This window comes from Setaria italica, chromosome VIII, assembly GCF_000263155.2.
Source record: "Setaria italica strain Yugu1 chromosome VIII, Setaria_italica_v2.0, whole genome shotgun sequence".
Lineage (NCBI taxonomy): Eukaryota > Viridiplantae > Streptophyta > Magnoliopsida > Poales > Poaceae > Setaria > Setaria italica.
This window is the reverse complement of record NC_028457.1, coordinates 27,570,245-27,587,660: the sequence shown is the minus strand read 5'-3', so window position 1 is coordinate 27,587,660 and position 17,416 is coordinate 27,570,245. Positions and strand designations below refer to the sequence as shown.

General features: G+C 49.1%; 3 protein-coding genes across 4 annotated transcripts; 1 reads left to right on the top strand and 2 right to left on the bottom strand.

Annotated features, from left to right (window-relative positions):
• The first annotated feature begins 2,006 nt into the window (after positions 1-2,006).
• On the top strand, positions 2,007-7,957 carry LOC101766192 (respiratory burst oxidase homolog protein B). The gene is made up of 8 exons (XM_004979348.4): positions 2,007-2,897; positions 3,013-3,169; positions 3,285-3,333; positions 3,454-4,598; positions 4,792-4,894; positions 4,989-5,071; positions 6,282-6,793; positions 7,635-7,957. Exons 1-8 carry the CDS (start codon positions 2,261-2,263, stop codon positions 7,742-7,744), a joined length of 2,796 nt encoding a protein of 931 aa, XP_004979405.1. The 5' UTR covers positions 2,007-2,260; the 3' UTR covers positions 7,745-7,957.
• Positions 7,958-10,159: 2,202 nt separating this feature from the next.
• LOC101765774 (germin-like protein 11-1) lies at positions 10,160-11,229 on the bottom strand. Of its 2 annotated transcripts, XM_022829410.1 has the most exons (2): positions 11,140-11,229; positions 10,160-10,974 (listed from the first exon to the last, which is right to left on the bottom strand). In XM_022829410.1, the coding sequence occupies exon 2, from the start codon at positions 10,960-10,962 to the stop codon at positions 10,390-10,392; it is 573 nt and encodes a 190-aa protein (XP_022685145.1). In that variant the 5' UTR covers positions 10,963-10,974; positions 11,140-11,229; the 3' UTR covers positions 10,160-10,389. The 2 variants fall into 2 exon arrangements, with proteins under 2 accessions (XP_022685145.1, XP_004979404.1); XM_004979347.3 differs by lacking the exon at positions 11,140-11,229 and having other exon boundaries at positions 10,160-11,131.
• Positions 11,230-11,290: 61 nt separating this feature from the next.
• Positions 11,291-14,006, bottom strand: LOC101765367. The gene is made up of 2 exons (XM_004979346.2): positions 13,575-14,006; positions 11,291-12,153 (listed from the first exon to the last, which is right to left on the bottom strand). The coding sequence occupies exons 1-2, from the start codon at positions 13,889-13,891 to the stop codon at positions 11,658-11,660; spliced, it is 813 nt and encodes a 270-aa protein (XP_004979403.1). The 5' UTR covers positions 13,892-14,006; the 3' UTR covers positions 11,291-11,657.
• Between the last annotated feature and the right edge of the window lie 3,410 nt (positions 14,007-17,416).

Below are 17,416 nucleotides of genomic sequence, written 5' to 3'. Positions count from 1 at the left end.
ACCAATTCCAGAAAAACATGAAGCTGTTGTACGTGTTTGGCAGATTGTAGTGTTCCAGCTCCAGAAATATGAGGATTTGGTAGGAATGTTCTATTTTGCCCATGGTGGATGGCTGGTTGTGTTTTAAGTTCATGCTTATGCATGGGTCGACTTCTAGTACGCTCTCCTCAAAACAACCAACTTTTACATTATTCAGTTCGAATTTGATTGAGACGGATTGATGGAACAATATAAACAACTCTCAACTGTTTTAGTGTTGGAGATCTTTAGGTGAACACATAAGCTGATACGTAGATTGTTGATTATCTGCATAGCACCTGGGATTGAGGGCGGAGATGCTCCCAGAGCACGGCAAGCACATCAGCGAATCGCACTACTTCGGCGGCGGTGCCACCAAGGCTGCCATGGCCCAGCGCGAGTTCTATCTGGGCGGCATGGGCGGAGGTCAAAATTGAGCTGGTTGGAGGAGCTAAGGAAGGAATCACCGAATTGGGTGGAGGAGGGTCGCCATCACCATCGATTTTCGCTAGGGACTCAGCCGGCAGCGACGCCGCTAGGTTTCGTGGGAGATGGGGAGGCGACGGGACGAAGGGGGTGATAGGATTTTTTTTCTTTTATCTATCGACCGGTACTTGTGTAATGAATGGTAATGGTGGGTAAATACCCACCAACTCCATACTCCAAAAAAACGTGGATTTAACCTCTAGCTCCACTTTTTTTCTAGAGGTGGAGTTGATGAAGCTATACGTGTTTGGCTGTTAGTTTTTTTTAAAGTTGGTGGAGTGAAGCTAATTTTTCTGAAATGGAATGCCGCTAAACACCGTTGTAATATACAAGCCTTGAATTCTGTACGAGATTGTACACAAGTGTAGCCCATGCGGATCGGACATGCCAATCCTTGTGGTCAGTGCTCCTGCCACATATATCCATCAATCGATCGCTGGCTATGCCGCCGCCAGGGAGCCGGCGACCGAGCCCGTACGTGGCCATCAACGTCGGTCGCCCGGTGGCCGGGTTCCGCTTCGAAATATAATTTGCAAGGCGAACTAGGCCGTGGGATGGCATATATACAGCGTGTTTTTACTGGGTGCATGTGTAGCATCTGATCGTAGAATGGGGACGTCAGCTTCACGTCATTCAAGTCATAATCCACATTCTTATCCTACGGCCTTCAAAATGTTGTCTGCCACGATATAAGGATCTTCTGGATCAAACATTTAAACTTCTACTGTCAATGCCAAAAAAAATTTATATAGATTGCCCACGTAGATTACCGGATTCATATGAACAATAATTCTTTATTTACAAAATGAACCGACAGGGGAGCTGCCTGTATAATAAAAAGAAGGAGAAAATATCAGACTGCTGAATAATAATAATAATAATAATTTTGAAACGTTTAACCTATATTCCTTTGAAAATGTCGTATATTTATAAAATCCAGACAAATCCGAAGATTTTGTTCCATGTCTCCCGTCCAGACGCTGGCGCGCGAGCCGCCGTGCGTGATCCAGAGCCAACCCAATCCAAGGGCGTCCACGAAACGCTCGACTGCTCAGTAGAGCCACACACGTCGGCGACCCCTCTCCGCTCTGCCGCCGGCACTAGGCCCCACCGCCTCGCCCCCTCGCCGGGACGCGGACACGTGCGTACGCGCCGCGCCGCATACGACACAACACAGCGCACCCGCGTGCCGGCGCGCGTACATTGTACACGACGCTGGAACGGGAAGGGGGGGAGGCGCGAGCTGTTGCGACACTGACGGAACGGGGGATCGGAGTGGGGCCGGGGCACCGGGCACGAGGCGACGAAGCAGCAGCTGCGTTTCCGCGTCGTCAGCCGCCGCCTTGACCTCCCTCCCCCTCCCCGGGCGCCGGGCGGATTCTTCCCTTCCCCACCTCACGCCACCAAGCCCGCTCGGCAAACAATAAGCCAACAACCCCACCCCCACACCGGCGACGGCGCCGAGACGACGACTAGTAAAACGTACGCGCCTCCCCCTCCCCTCCCCTCCCCTCCCCTCCACAGCTATAAAGCCTCCGCTCCTCCCTTCCCCTGCTCCCCAAACGCCACCGTTCCTCACCTGCCACCTCCCTCCCTCTTCCTCCTCCCCGACACGACTAAAGAAGCCGCCGCGCGTCACCCGCACCCCCTCCTCCTCCGCTCCGTGCGAAAAAGCGTTTCGCTTCTCCGGTTACCGACCTGCCGCGCGCGTGTTCCTCGGACAAGGAGCTAGAGAGCCGGCCGGCCGGCGGCCACCATGCATAGCCACAGGCCGGGCGCCGACGCCGGCGCCGGCGGGGACATCGTGGAGATGTCGTCCGCCGCGGCGGCCCCGCACGAGGGCCGGGACCGGGAGCGGGTGATCCCGCACAGCGGCCCGCTGAGCAAGAAGACAGGGGCGCGCAAGAGCGCGCGCTTCGCCGAGTCCGTCTCCGCGCCGCTCTCCGCACCCCCACCCCGCGCCTCCCCTTCCGCCACCGACGACGACGACTACGTCGAGATCACCCTCGACGTGCGCGACGACTCGGTGGCCGTGCACAGCGTCAAGCCGGCGGCCCACGGCGGCGCCGGCGGCGAGGACCCCGACGTGACCCTCCTGGCGCGCACGCTCGAGAACCGGCGGTCCTCGTCCTACGGCCACAACGTCATCCGCAACGCCTCGTCGCGGATCAAGCAGGTGTCGCAGGAGCTCCGCCGCCTCGCCTCCATCAACCGCCACGGCGGGGGCGGGAGGACGCTCGACCGGTCCAAGTCCGCGGCGGCGCACGCGCTCAAGGGGCTCAAGTTCATCAGCAAGGCCGAGGGCGCCAAGGGATGGGAGGCCGTGGAGGAGCGCTTCGACAAGCTCGCGCCGAACGGACTCCTACACCGCTCCAAGTTCGGCCAGTGCATCGGTGAGTGGTTTGTCCTCTGGTTCATCCATCCACCTGCTTCAATCGATTGCTCGTCCTGTCTCGTACTTGCACGCACCAATTGAATTAAGAATTAACCACCTGGCTGACATGACAGGGATGCGGGAGCCGGAGTTCGCCGGCGAGCTCTTCGACGCGCTGTCGCGCCGCCGCAACATCTCCGGCGACACCATCAGCAAGGCGGAGCTGCTCGAGTTCTGGGACCAAATCTCCGACACCAGCTTCGACGGCCGCCTCCAGACCTTCTTCGACATGTACGTCATTCTGACTTATTGATTGCTACCATTTCCTTTCAGCAACAGTAACCCTTCCCTTAATTACTCGCTAATGGCGCCGTAATTAACGAAACCTTCCCTCGATTAACCTCAGGGTTGACAAGGACGCGGACGGCAGGATCACCGAGGAGGAGGTGAAAGAGGTAATTCTGCCACCACCCTTTCACCAGCTCGATTAACACGTTTATTTGCATCTTCTTCCAAGAGAAAAAAAAAAGATTGATTTTATTTTTTCTAATGGAACTCCACCTGCAACCTGACAGATCATCCTGCTGAGCGCGTCGGCGAACAAGCTGTCGAAGATCCAGGAGCAAGCCGAGGAGTACGCGCGGCTGATCATGGAGGAGCTGGACCCGGGCAACCTGGGCTACATCGACCTCTACAACCTGGAGACCCTCCTCCTTCAGGCGCCCAGCCAGTCGGTGCGCATCGGCACCACCAACAGCCGCAACCTCTCCCAGATGCTCTCCCAGAACCTCCGGCCGACGCCGGAGCCGAACCCGCTCCGGCGCTGGTACCGCCGCGCGCAGTACTTCCTGGAGGACAACTGGAAGCGCGTGTGGGTGATGCTGCTGTGGCTCTCCATCTGCGCGGGGCTCTTCACGTGGAAGTTCGTCCAGTACCGGCGCCGCTACGTGTTCGAGGTGATGGGGTACTGCGTCTGCATCGCCAAGGGCGGCGCCGAGACGCTCAAGTTCAACATGGCGCTCATCCTGCTCCCGGTCTGCCGGAACACCATCACCTGGATCCGCAACCGCACCGCCGTCGGCCGCGTCGTCCCCTTCGACGACAACCTCAACTTCCACAAGGTGGTCGCCGTGGGGATCACCGTCGGTGCCGCGCTCCACATCATCTCCCACTTGACCTGCGACTTCCCTAGATTGTTGCGCGCCACGGACGCCGAGTACGCGCCGCTGGGGCAGTACTTCGGGTTCCCGAGGCCGAACGACTACTGGTGGTTCGTGAAGGGCACCGAGGGGTGGACGGGGCTGGTGATGCTGGTGCTGATGGCGGTGGCGTTCACGCTGGCGACGCCGTGGTTCCGGCGGGGGCGGCTGGCGCTCCCCGGCCCGCTCAAGAGGCTGACGGGGTTCAACGCGTTCTGGTACTCGCACCACTGCTTCGTGGTGGTGTACGCGCTGCTGATCGTGCACGGTCACTACCTGTACCTCACCAAGAAGTGGCAGAAGAAGTCGACGTGGATGTACCTGGCGGTGCCCCTGGTGATGTACGCGTGCGAGCGGCTGACGCGGGCGCTGCGCTCCAGCGTCCGGCCGGTGAAGATCCTCAAGGTCGCCGTGTACCCCGGGAACGTCCTCTCGCTGCATTTCTCCAAGCCCCAGGGGTTCCGGTACAAGAGCGGCCAGTACATCTTCGTCAACTGCGCCGCCGTCTCGCCGTTCCAGTGGTAAGCGTTCTGTTCTTTTTTTTTTTTTGGCTGTTCTGATGAAGAGAGGAGGACTAGGTAGGATGGGCTTCATTAAGCAAAGGTGGTTAAGTGGAGATGCTTTATTAGGGTTGTTTAGGTAATCGGATTAAAGAAGGCTTTGGTTGTTAATGGCGAGACGCTAACGACTTTTGTGAATCGAACCTGCTGACAGGCACCCGTTCTCCATCACGTCGGCCCCGAAGGACGACTACGTTAGCGTCCACATCAGGACGCTGGGCGACTGGACGCGCGAGCTCAAGACCGTCTTCTCCAAGGTACCGTGCTCCACTAATTACATTCAATCCGGCAAAACCAATCCTTGGATTGAATCTTATGAAATGGAGCTGATCGTGACCAAATTGGATTCAGGTTTGCCGGCCGCCGACGGAGGGCAAGAGCGGGCTGCTCCGGGCGGAGTACGACCGCGACGGCAGCACCATGACCAACCCCAGGTGAGCGAGCAAGCACCCTCTTCTTCTTCCTCGCGTTTCCACGATGATGACAAAAAACGCACGTGGAGCTAGAGCTCGCCGGCCGTGTCGCCGTTACCGCGTCGGCTGTGGGGCCTGTTGGGTGGGTGGCGCGGATGTGGACGAGTCGTAGTCTCAAGCCAGGTCGCAAGTCGGGTCGGTACGGGTAAGGTTTGGACCTGTGGACCGGACCAGGTCTCTGAGGCTCCCCGGGGGGGTAGGTGGATCCATCACTGGCCGTGTACCACTGCTTTCTTTCTCCAGCTAGCTGTGGTTTCACACATGTCAACCACGGCCTGGCATGGGCTGCTCCTGCTCCAGTCGGTAGCGCCACCATCTCTGACCTCCATCCAGAGCTTCGTGCCAATTGCCTAACACTTTTTGCCCCCCCCCCCCCCCCCCCCCTCCCCCCCCTCCCCCAATGGTCAACAGAAATGTGGCAGCGTTTGAGCTCATCGCTTGCATCACGCCGGCCTAGAGTGTCCAGAGTCCAGACAACACAGATGCGCGCGCGCACTGGCTCACAGTCAGCACACATGGCAAAGTGTTCTTAGTTCGGTTGGGACGTGTAGGGTGGTAAGTCGTAGCAGGTGTTGACCCCTGCAGGATCTTTGTCATCGAGTAGTAGCAATGGTAGTGGTAGCATAATTCAGCCGGTGGGAATGATGAGGTGAACGGCCGGTGGCCGGTGATATTCCCGGCGGTGGAGGAGAAGAGCTGTTTTGTTTTTTTGGCTCATTCATTCATGGGCATCTGGAGGACGGCCAGTGGTTGGGGGTGTGGTGAAGGGTCCATGGTCCATGCCTATGCGTGCCCATTTGCCCAACACATTCCTATTCCAAATATCCTTTTTTTTTGTTTAAAGATCAAAGGAAAACGTCTGGGAGAAAAGGACATTCATTCTCTGATGCCTTCGGTCCCATCTGTACCTTTGGGAGAACGGAGCAAGCAAAGCGTGGCTGGCTTGTGGGCTTGTGGCTTGTGAGTGCGGGTTAGGTTGTTAATCCGGCGCCGTTGACTTCTGACTCTCCGACAAACACACCACCTTTTGACATTCTCATTTCTTTTTTCACTACGCCATCGCCGATCGAATTGATGCGGCTAATTTTTAATTTCTTTTGGAAGATTCGCATTGTTGCAGTTTGCACGCCAATAACTAACGCGATTAAAAAAAAAAACGATTTCCTTGCAGCTTCCCGAAGGTGCTGATCGACGGGCCCTACGGCGCGCCGGCGCAGGACTACAAGAAGTACGACGTCGTCCTGCTCGTCGGCCTGGGCATCGGCGCCACGCCCATGATCTCCATCATCAAGGACATCATCAACAACATGAAGCAGCTGGACGGCGACCTGGAGGCCGGCTCCGGCAACGACAACTCCGTCTCCACGGCCTCCTTCCGCACGCGCCGGGCCTACTTCTACTGGGTCACCCGGGAGCAGGGCTCCTTCGAGTGGTTCCGCGGCGTCATGGACGAGGTGGCCGAGACAGACAAGAAGGGCGTCATCGAGCTCCACAACTACTGCACCAGCGTCTACGAGGAAGGGGACGCACGCTCGGCGCTCATCGCCATGCTCCAGTCGCTCAACCACGCCAAGCACGGCGTCGACGTCGTCTCCGGCACCCGCGTCAAGACCCACTTCGCCAGGCCCAACTGGCGCAACGTCTACAAGCGCATCGCGCTCAACCACCGTGACCAGCGCGTCGGTAAGTCCATCGATCCATACTGAAAAATCTCTGTCCAGCCCGTTCATTGTCAACATGGTAGAAAAGGGTAAAGTCGAGATCAGGAATGGTCAGTAAATTGGCGGTTGTTAGGGTCGGCATCTCATGGCGGTGAAAAGGCTGCAGGTTATTCATGCCTCCACGCTTCTCTCACTCGATCGCGGTGAAAGAAGCACTCTACCAAACATAGCTGTCTAGGTATGAGCTTAGAGCGCAATGTGGCTGGCTCCACTTTCGTCGCAGAACATAGCTGACAGGGACATTATGCATGACCAGCACCAGAGTGTGCGATGCTTGCTGTGCTCAATTTGAACTTAGCCATGACTAGGATTGACATTGAATAGGACGACCCTGACAGCCTAGGGGCCAACCGCCCAATCACTGTTGCTTGCTGAGCCACAACCAATAAGTAAATGATGAGACGCAAGAATTTGCATTGCATTGGCAACTGAAATTAGGTTATAGATTGGGGGCTAGCCAATCTGATAATTGCAATTACAAAATAAAAAATGCAGAGCAGAGTCATTGTAGATAGAGATGAAGAGTTATGTATATATACATGGGTGTCTAAAATTCACATTTATAAAGTCAAGTCAGATAGACATGGGATTCTTTAACATATTCCCAAGAGATGCTTGCTGCCTTTGCCTAACCGAGTCAAAATCAGGCATGCCTGTCAGCTCAACCTTACCTGAAACTGAAAAGGGATAACACTAACAGCAGGGCCAATCAGCATCCTAGTTACTGCACACAATACGTAATTCTTCTTTTCATAATTGAATTTCTGAATCAACACTGATGTCTTTGTTCTTGGATATTGCAGGAGTGTTCTATTGTGGTGCCCCGGTGCTGACAAAGGAGCTTCGTGAGCTCGCGCAGGATTTCTCACGGAAAACCAACACGAAGTTCGAGTTCCACAAGGAGAACTTCTAATTCATTTAGCATCAGCAAGTTTTTGCATGACAGTTCGGTACATACCGTGTATTCGACACATGTAGCGTATATATGGATGTAGAGGGAAGGAGTAGAGAAAAGTAGGTATTGCTTGATTGTGACAGGCCAGTTGGGTCAAAATCCCATCAGTTTTTTGTTTACTCTAGAAGAATCAATAATACAATTACCTTTGTACAGATCCTCTCTCTCTAAGATACACCGTGTCACTTAGACAGTATGACTAGACAGCTTGATCAAGCAGCATAATAGAGAGTTTGATGGCCTTATCAGGTCGAAGGCATCAAAATGTCTGATCTGGCAAGATCAAGAAAGTTGGGCTAATGCAGGAAAGGGTGCACACATTTTGTGGCTGCTATCAGCTTTGCCACTGCAGGTCACATCTCTCTCATGTGCTGGTGCACCATCTGGTGGGCAACAACCATGAACGGCCTCAACCGATGAGTAGTGCTAACATGTTAGGGTTCCAGAGGATGATGATGAGCATGATTGCATACGCCCTGGCCCACAGAGCAGCCAGGGAAGTTACCTTTGCCTATTGTTTTTGTCGGTATAGTTTGGTTGTGTTATTTATGTGCCGTCTAGTGTTTTATCACATTGTATACTGTGTAGTGTATAGTAGGAAGGCAAGAATATCTACATTCTTAAATAGCAGGCAATTCTTTTTTCTCTGGTTCCAATTTCTCTCTCAGCAATTTTTCTACCAAAGTGCTCCTATTCTGGCAGCATGTCTCAGAAGTTTCAACTGTGATTATCAAATTCAAACATAAAATGGGAATAAGTCATCACCTTAACATTTTGAAAGGACAGTTAAATAATCTTCAAATGGAAATAATTTTAAGTCAAGGATTGGGTATCTCTCTCAGCAGTTTTTCTACCAAACTGCTCCTATTCTGGCAGCATGTCTCAGAAGTTTCAACTGTGATTATCAAATTCAAACATAAAATGGAAATAAGTCATCACCTTAACATTTTGAAAAGACAGTTAAATAATCTTCGAATGGAAATAATTTTAAGTTAAGGATTGGGTACTAGTCCCGCAAGACTTAATTTATTTGTTCATTGGTTTGTTGTTTGAAGAAAGGCAGTTTATAACAGACAAACTTCATGACATAAAGTAAGAGGTAAACTTTCAGTCAGGACCTATGGTCATTTTCCTCTACTTCTTAACATGTGTGCACGAGTCTAGAACATCGCTTAGAAAGAATTTAAAAGTGACATGTAGCCATCTTAACCTGCAAGAAAGTAATGCAGGTTGACTATGCAGGATACGTGCGTGATGAATTGTTTCTTGTTGTCACTTCCATGAATGAACCATGCATTGTAATTTGTAATAATTCCCATGACAAGGACTGAGTGTAAGATTAATTATCTCAATCGTGTTGAATGACATACAAACTGATACATCTGCTTTCCAGGATTAGCTTGGAGAACGCTAATTTGTGAACGTCAAATCGTCTTGATTAATAGGATATTTCATTCAGAAAAGGTGCTGCTGAACCAAAAGAAAAATAACTCTAGCGCAACTGGTTTACTTGGACAGCGTCAAAGAAAATTTTGTGTTCTTTGGCTCTGAATTTTCAGTCAAGCCAATAAATGCTTCTCACCCATCACGGTAAGCTTTTGAACTGTCTGATCTTCTGTTGACAAATTCTTGGTCAGATAAGATCAGATCAAATCACAGAATCAACTTGAAGATTATTTAGTTATTATATGGTCCTGTCATCAAGTTTGTTAAAACTTCTATAATAAGTATTCCTAAATTGTTTCCTTGTAAGAAGAAGGAAAGCCATTGTTACGAATCATTGCTATCAGTGAGGAAAGATGTCGCTGAAGAACTGACGTTTCTGAATCCTCCAGCAACATTGATGAAAAATGTAGTCTCAAAAAGGATGGAGCAACCGTGTCTGCCAAATCCAAAAGCAAACGCATAACTCCACAAGTTCTTTTACGAAGGGTCACTATCATCAGCACACTTGTACTGCAATAGACCAACATAAAGGAACATCTGACAAGAATACTGGGAATCCAATTCAAAACTGATCACCTAATAAGTCATCGAATTAGACTCCGGGCAGCGATTTCTCGCAGTGCACATCAATGATTACACATTCAGTTACAAGAGCATCTTGGATAAAGCAGCGTGTGAATATGATAGGATTGGGCTGGTGCTATGAGTCTACTTTATCAGGTGCAGGAGCTTTCAGTTTGAAAGAGAAGGCGTGGAAAAGAAAGAGATCTCACCTTCGAGGAGCTGAGAGATAATGCTAAACAACAAAAGGCGTGTTGAGATCCACTGAGTAAAGCAAAAGGCAAAGGAAGGCTATGCTGTCCAGGGAATGCCAAAGGATGGCGACTGCTATGTGACGCAATTTTCACATCATCCAACAAGTTTGCAAAGTGAAATAGGATCGTGTAATGATAGAAAAAAGAGAAACATTAGAGGTTACAACATCATAATCCTGCAGAGATAAGGCAAAGAAGTCTCTGGTCTTAATCTGTGTGGTGCCTTGATAGTTTATTAAGCAGCTACATCACAAAGAAGAATCCATTACTAGGCACTTATCTTCAAATCATCTACAGTCAATTTTCATCCAAAGTGTACCACTAAGTTGAGCTAACACATAATCAGAATGCCCATTGCAAACCAGTATAAGTACTGTTGTCACTTAGTGCCATCTCTCCAAACTTCAACATTCTTGCCATCAGGCCCTCGACCACATCTGACTCTGTTGCGAACATCGCATGGGTGATGCCGACGACGCCAGGGTTCTGGCTGTTGAGCACCGAAAATGTCGTAGCGGGGCCAAAACCATAGTTCATGATGTAGTGCACCAGACCACGGGGGAAGATGAACACATCCCCCTCCCCCAGGGTCTTCTGGAACAGCTTGCCCTTGGTGTCAAAGAAGCCGACCACCACGCTGCCACCATGGACGAACATCATCTCCGACGCCCTCGGGTGAGAGTGGGGGAGCACCACCCCGCTGGGGGCGATGTCGGTGCGCGCCATTGCCAGGCCCAGGGTGTTCAGCCCAGGGAACTCGGTGGCGGTGACCATGTTCACCGATGACCGGAACATGTTGTTCAGGTCACCGGCATGGTTCAGCAGCAGGGTCTTGAAGTCAGAGGCCAGGATGGTACTGGGGTGCTTGCAGAGGAAACCATTAATGAACAGCTTCCTCTCACCTTGAGGTGCCATGGGGCATACATCCTGCAGAGGGGGACTATCTGATAGGGCTTTTGGAGCATAGATGCCAATGAGAAGAATGTAGGAACACAAGGGAATGAAGAGCTTCATCTCTTAGAATTTTTGGACACAGGGATGCATAGCAGAACATGGGTTATATAGTGTGATGACTGATGAGAAAGGACTCACGGAGTGAAACCAAAGTTTCTTCAAACTGCATACTATTCTTGGAGTTCACTGCATGATTTGCTTTGGATTGTAGCAAAAGAGTATAGACAACCGCTTGTAGTCACAGAAATGTCACAGCAGCTGTCCTACATCACAAAAGTAAACGCAGTTCTGAATCAAATTCTGATACAGAAGAATATCTTATATTACCTCTTCGGATATACATTAAGTTCAGTACAAGATACAGTCAGATAAGCAGTCTAAACCACCAGATTACTCTGGATGCACAACATGTGAGCTTCTATCATACATTCACCTTGCTATCCGCTAGAACAAGAGAAGCTCAAAGGACAGAAACGAGAAGGTAGCATCTGTTAAATGCACCCAAAAAACCATGGCATGAAACAGATAGCATAGCACTGCAGTGATACACCAATGTGTAAATTAAGTCTTTGACTAGCATCTGAGTGTAGCTGCTTGATACTCCATTGCTGCCATTGCAATGTAGTAAATCGTGGACACAGGGCAGATACTGCCAGTCACCTTCTCTTCCTAGTTTTCCCAGAGTTGGTATTTGTAGATGGCGCCGAAGCCAGCTTAGCATCACCGTTGGAATTTCCATTTGTAGGTGCACTCTTAAGCTCATTAGGAATAGCAAGTGCAGAAGAATACTGCTTAATCCTCCAAGAAATTAGAATGCTGGACACAATGCCAATTGCTGGAAACAGGTAAGAGTAGATACTGGACTTCTTAGATCCTGTAGTGGAGGCCACTGCTGCACCAGCAAGGCTTACGATTGACACATTCTGCAGTATCATTGGTAAGCAGCCCACAATTGTTGGAAAGAGAAAATCTCTGAAAAATCCAACATTCGTAGCTGATAGAGCATAGTTGATGATGTAGGAAGGCAGAGGCGAGAATCTAGCAAGCAATACAAATTTCCAGCCATCCTGCTCAACCCCTTTAACCACAACATGGAAGTACTTGTTCCTCTGTAGCCATTCCATTGCTGAAGTGAAATATCTGAAAACTGCCCTGAAGAAATTCACAAAAGATTAGTTAGCAAAGAGAGCTAAAACAGAAGGTACAGATCAACAATTACAATGGCGTGCAGACAAACAATACATGAATCGACACTGCGATCTATAACACAAAGCCTAGTCCACATAAGCTGATAGAATAATCATCCAGAACACATATCAGCTAGAGTTAGCTGACGAATATGTTACTGTGTCTTCTTTCATCCTGATAAGTCAAATCCTAATCCTATCCATAACTGAGTTTTCTGCAGCAATGATTGCCTGAACGGAGCATTTCTCAGTTATCCTAAAGCCATATACACATCTAGAATATGATTGTTTTACGTTTTCCAGATGTCTGTCCTATCTCTATTTATAAACAGCAGCCAAAAAATATTTTGCATAGCACAAGCATGATCAAGATACCCATGAACTCAAGAAAAAGGTGTATACTGTGACAACTCAAGAAGCTTAGCTTATTTTTGTTCCAAACCTCGATCCGCCCCTGTTAGTAGGTACGATCCCCGACTAAAAAGTAACTAAAGGAGTTGTATGTAAGGTCAAGAAGGTTAAGTGTTATTTATGTGCAGCCAATTTCATCCAATCAATTTGTTTCGCATGACTTTATGCATGCAGTGCTCAATATGACAGGATACACGTAACAAACCTCAAGTTTAATAGTTTATTTCACTTTATACTACATTATCATTATCATGAAGTGGTGTTATCACACATCAGAATTCATCATTAGTAACAAGCAGTAGTGCTTAATTACAATCAACCAGTGTGACATTCTGTTCTTCTATAGCTTTCTAGTTCCAACCTATACTCTTGCCCTCCCTAGTGATGTCCATTCTATCCTCCCCCTCTTCGATTTTAAGTTCGATTTACTTCCCTACTGCTGCTCAAGGACTAGCCTTTCCACCGCATCAACTCACAGCTATGCTACCCAAATGCAGCACAACCGAACAATTATACGGGGCCAAGTACTAGAATACTACTATTCACTGCTCTCGTCTAGAAACATTGACAAGAAAACAAGTCATGCAGAAGTTAGCACCTAGATCTCGCTAATTAGTAATTACCTCGAATTTCTATATATGCGACCCAAACTCAGCACAAGTGAACAATAGTACAGGGCCAAATACTGCGTAATTCCAAATTCCATGGTCGCAGAAAGGCAACAAAATGGAAAACCAGCAGAGAAAAAGTGTTAACTTCTTTTTGTCTAGAACATCCCACCCAAATCTACTTTCCTTCATGCCACAGTCCTGACCCCACGATCGGTGCCACGCACAAACAACTTTGAGATCGCGCGCTCAAAGCAACAGAATTATCAGATCTCGACTCCTATGCACAGACAAAGGAACCCAGGAACGCAGCAGAGCACGACAGAGCAGGGAAGAAAGGGAAAGAGAAGAGGAGAGGCGTCGCGACCTTCCGATCCAGAAGGAGATGGATGCGCCGAGGACCTTGGCGGAGAAGACGCACGCGACGCCGGGCAGGAATCCGAAGACGAGCGCGGCGCCACCCTCGAAGAAGATGGCGTAGGGCGGGCAGAGCGCGAGCGTGAGCGCGTGTGCGGCCACGTAGGCCGGCGCCGCCCATGGCCCCAGCGCGCCGCGGGCCTCGCGGAACGCCGCCACCGCGGAGGCCCCGTCCCACCCGTACCGCCGGCCCGCGCCCACCGCCAGCGCCACGGCCGCGAACGCCGCCGCGCCGCGCGCCCAACCCCTGCCCCGCCGCGTCGCCATCGCCCGCCCGAAGCCGGTCGACCCGCGCCCGCGTACGATTCGCTCGCGTCCCCCTGCTGCCTGGTTGGTTGGCTGGGAAGCTGCGTACGCGGCGAGTTGGACCGGGGACGGCGACGGCGTGCGGCAGCGGAGATGGCAATTAAAGCGGGGCCGGTTCTGACGTGGTGGAGGGGACGTGGGCGGTCGGATCTGGATCGTGCGGTTCAACGCGGTGCCAAGCTGTGAGGTGGCGGAGGACTTTTCAGTGTCGGGAGTGGGCCCGGAGTGCAGTGAGGAGCATGGCCCACATAGCCAGTGCAAGCCCATGTGCTGTTTTATTTGTCTTTTTTATTTTTAAAAAAAAGGCAGTTTGATTTGTCTGGCACATGTACTCATCACATGGTTTGCTGGTGCTGAGATGCGGTGACGTAATGGGATGCAAAATATATTATTTTTTCATTTTATTTTGTATACATCACTCTCATATATCTTGTGCAGTTTTGATTTCGATCTATGGACAACCATTGTGAATTCATAACTGAATCTTGCTGTGTGTCTTCCTTCGCCGACGTACGAAATCGGGCAGAAATCTTAATCACTTTAGTAAGAAAAAAAAAACAAAGAAGAAAATAGAGATAGAGATATAATCTTGGATAAATAGCTTTTGTAATACGTATGTCAACAAGATACACAACCACTTCAGAAAACAATAACTCATGCTGCTGGCGAATTCAACCAATAACACTAATTGAACAGCATGTTTTTTTCTTGATTCACAAATAATACACATCTAAATAAATGTAGTACACTAACAATGTTGGAGAAACAAAGGTTGTGGTAACCATTGATCCAACAAACGAATAATTATTTGTTCTTCTGTACATTCTGCAGCAAATGACGGCCACTGCAACGAGAGCCTATCAGGCCTAGAAGCAAGTAATGAATGTCAGCAACAGCCAATGTATCAACAGAACCAATTTTCTCAAAAATGGAAGAAAATACTTTAAGGTAAAACAAAGAATGTATTTTGACATTGGATGGTTAATCAGGTTTTTCCTGGAGAAGGAGCTCGGTTGGGGTTTGGAAATTAAGAAACTTGCTTGGCAGAAGATTGATGAGATGTGTAGCTGTGAGGAAGGCTTCATCCTAAAATTTTAAAGGCATGGAAGAGAGCAAGACCAACCTCTACTATGTGGCGATGTTTTTTTTTCTGCAGAGCCATTTTGTTGATGTGCATGAGGGCAACAGACTCGGTGTGTAATTCCGACCTGCCTAAAAAAGGAATTTAGTCTCTCATACTCTCCCCCCAGTCAGTTTGCATGGATAGAATTTTTCGATTAAACTTCCTTTCCACAAGTTTCTGGAACTCGTGAGAGACAAGGAATTTAGTCTCTCATACTCTCCCCCAGTCAGTTTGCATGGATAGAATTTTCTGGTTAAACTTCCTTTCCACAAGTTTCTGGAACTCGTGAAAGACAGAGAAAACATCAGATTTCTGGCGGAGAAGATATATCCAAGTATACTTGCTATAATCATCAATAAAACATAGTAATTATATCATCCTACTGATGTTGGTGCTGGGCCCAAACATCCGAATGTATTAGAGCAAGCGGATGTGTAGAGATATTTTGAGACTTGGTATAGGGGAGCTGATGACTTTTAGCTCATTGGCAATGATCACAAATAGATTCAGCACTATCATCGTTAATAAAGGGGAGAGCATTATTTTTGAGGACATGAGACACAATAGGGAAATCAGGATGTCCTAGGCGACTATGCTATTGCTTAGTGGATGGCCTAGTTATTACAAAAGATTGTTTCCTCCAACTATGATCTAGGGAGTTCGGCACCAAAGGGTAAAGGCCACCTTCACATCTTCCTCGATGAAGAATTCTCTTCATTGTCCGATCCTTAATAAGGAAAAAGGTGGGATGAAATTCAAAGTAAGCATCATTATCACGAGTTAGACGATGGACAGAAGCAATGTTTGCTTAAGGAACATGAAGAACATCCTTTAAGTAAAGATCTCGGATAGGAGAGGGCAAAATAGAATGACCAATATTATTAATGCTCATACCTGCGCCATTGGTGGTGTGAACTTGGTCCCGTCCTCCATACTTCTCCCGAACCGTCATATTGTCGAGATCAGAAGTGATGTGATCAGTTGATCCACTATCAGCATACCAATTTGTATCAACTCCATAGTATGCAGTTGAGGCATTAGCTGCTGTTTTATTGTTGACAGTCGGCTGAAAATCCTCCTCAAACCTATACCAACACTCGAGGGCCGAGTGGTTTGGCTTGTCGCAGATCTGACACCTTGGTTTAAAGGTCCCTTGTCTGCCGGTTCTTGTGCTAGCAGATTGGTTTTGGCGACCACTAGCACCTCGACCTCCACGGCCTCCACGATCGCGGAAACCTCCTAATCGCCCACGGTTAAAGCTGTTGCTGCCACCGCATCCATGAGACAGAAGAAAAATTTGCGGACGATTGGTACTGTCCACCTTGATCATTCAGCATCTCAAGCCTTATTTCATATGACATTACTTGTGCATATAGTTCAGACAAGGGAATTGGATCCAATTTGCCCATAACTAAAGTTACAATTGGGTTATAATCCGCATCCAAACCAACAAGTATGAAGGAGACCATCTTGTCATCTTCTATTTTCTTCCCAGCTGCTGCTAACTCATCACCCAAAGCCTTCATCTTGTTGAAGTACTCTGTTGTGGTCATGCTCCCCTTCTTTGTAGTCGAGAGCTGCATGCGTAGGTTTGTTACCCTTGCATGCGACTGCGCTGAGAACATTGCTTCTAGTGCCGTCCATACTTCAGCTGCAGATTCCAGAGTTGCAACTTGTCCTAATACATCTTTAGAGACAGAGTTAAAAAGAAATGCAAGCACCTGTTGGTCTTGTGCGAGCCATGCAGAGTAAGCCGGGTTGACATGGACCTCCTTTGTCTTGTCGTCCTTTACGACCTCTATGGTCTTTGACGGCGACTTGGATGATCCATCAATAATCCCCATGAGCTGAGCGCCTCTAATGGGGGGAAGAACCTGCGCCTTCCAAAGGACATAGTTGTCCCGAGTGAGCTTCTCCGTGACTTGGGATCCTAGGGGCGCAGCAGAGCTGGCGCCAAAGGATGACGCCATGGCCGAAGCAAGCAGTCAAACGTACTAGAAAAAGATAACTCTGATACCATAAAAAATTTGTGGTATGTAGGTAAACGTGGCTGTCTTACCCGGCTCACCATCGATTCCATATTTATATAGGGATAGCCCCTGAATAAGAGTACAGATTAGCTACAACGTGCATAGCAAGAACACTTGGTTTCTAGTACATGCTTATCTCTATCTCTAAACCAAGTCCAAATCTATCACGACACTTATACTCAGCACGTACATGTGTATAGAGACTTAGGGGGTGTTTGGTTCGACTTACTTATTTTTAGCACCCATCACATCGAATGTTTAGATACTAATTAGGAGTATTAAACGTAGACTATTTACAAAACCCATTACGTAAGTGGAGGCTAAACGGCGAGA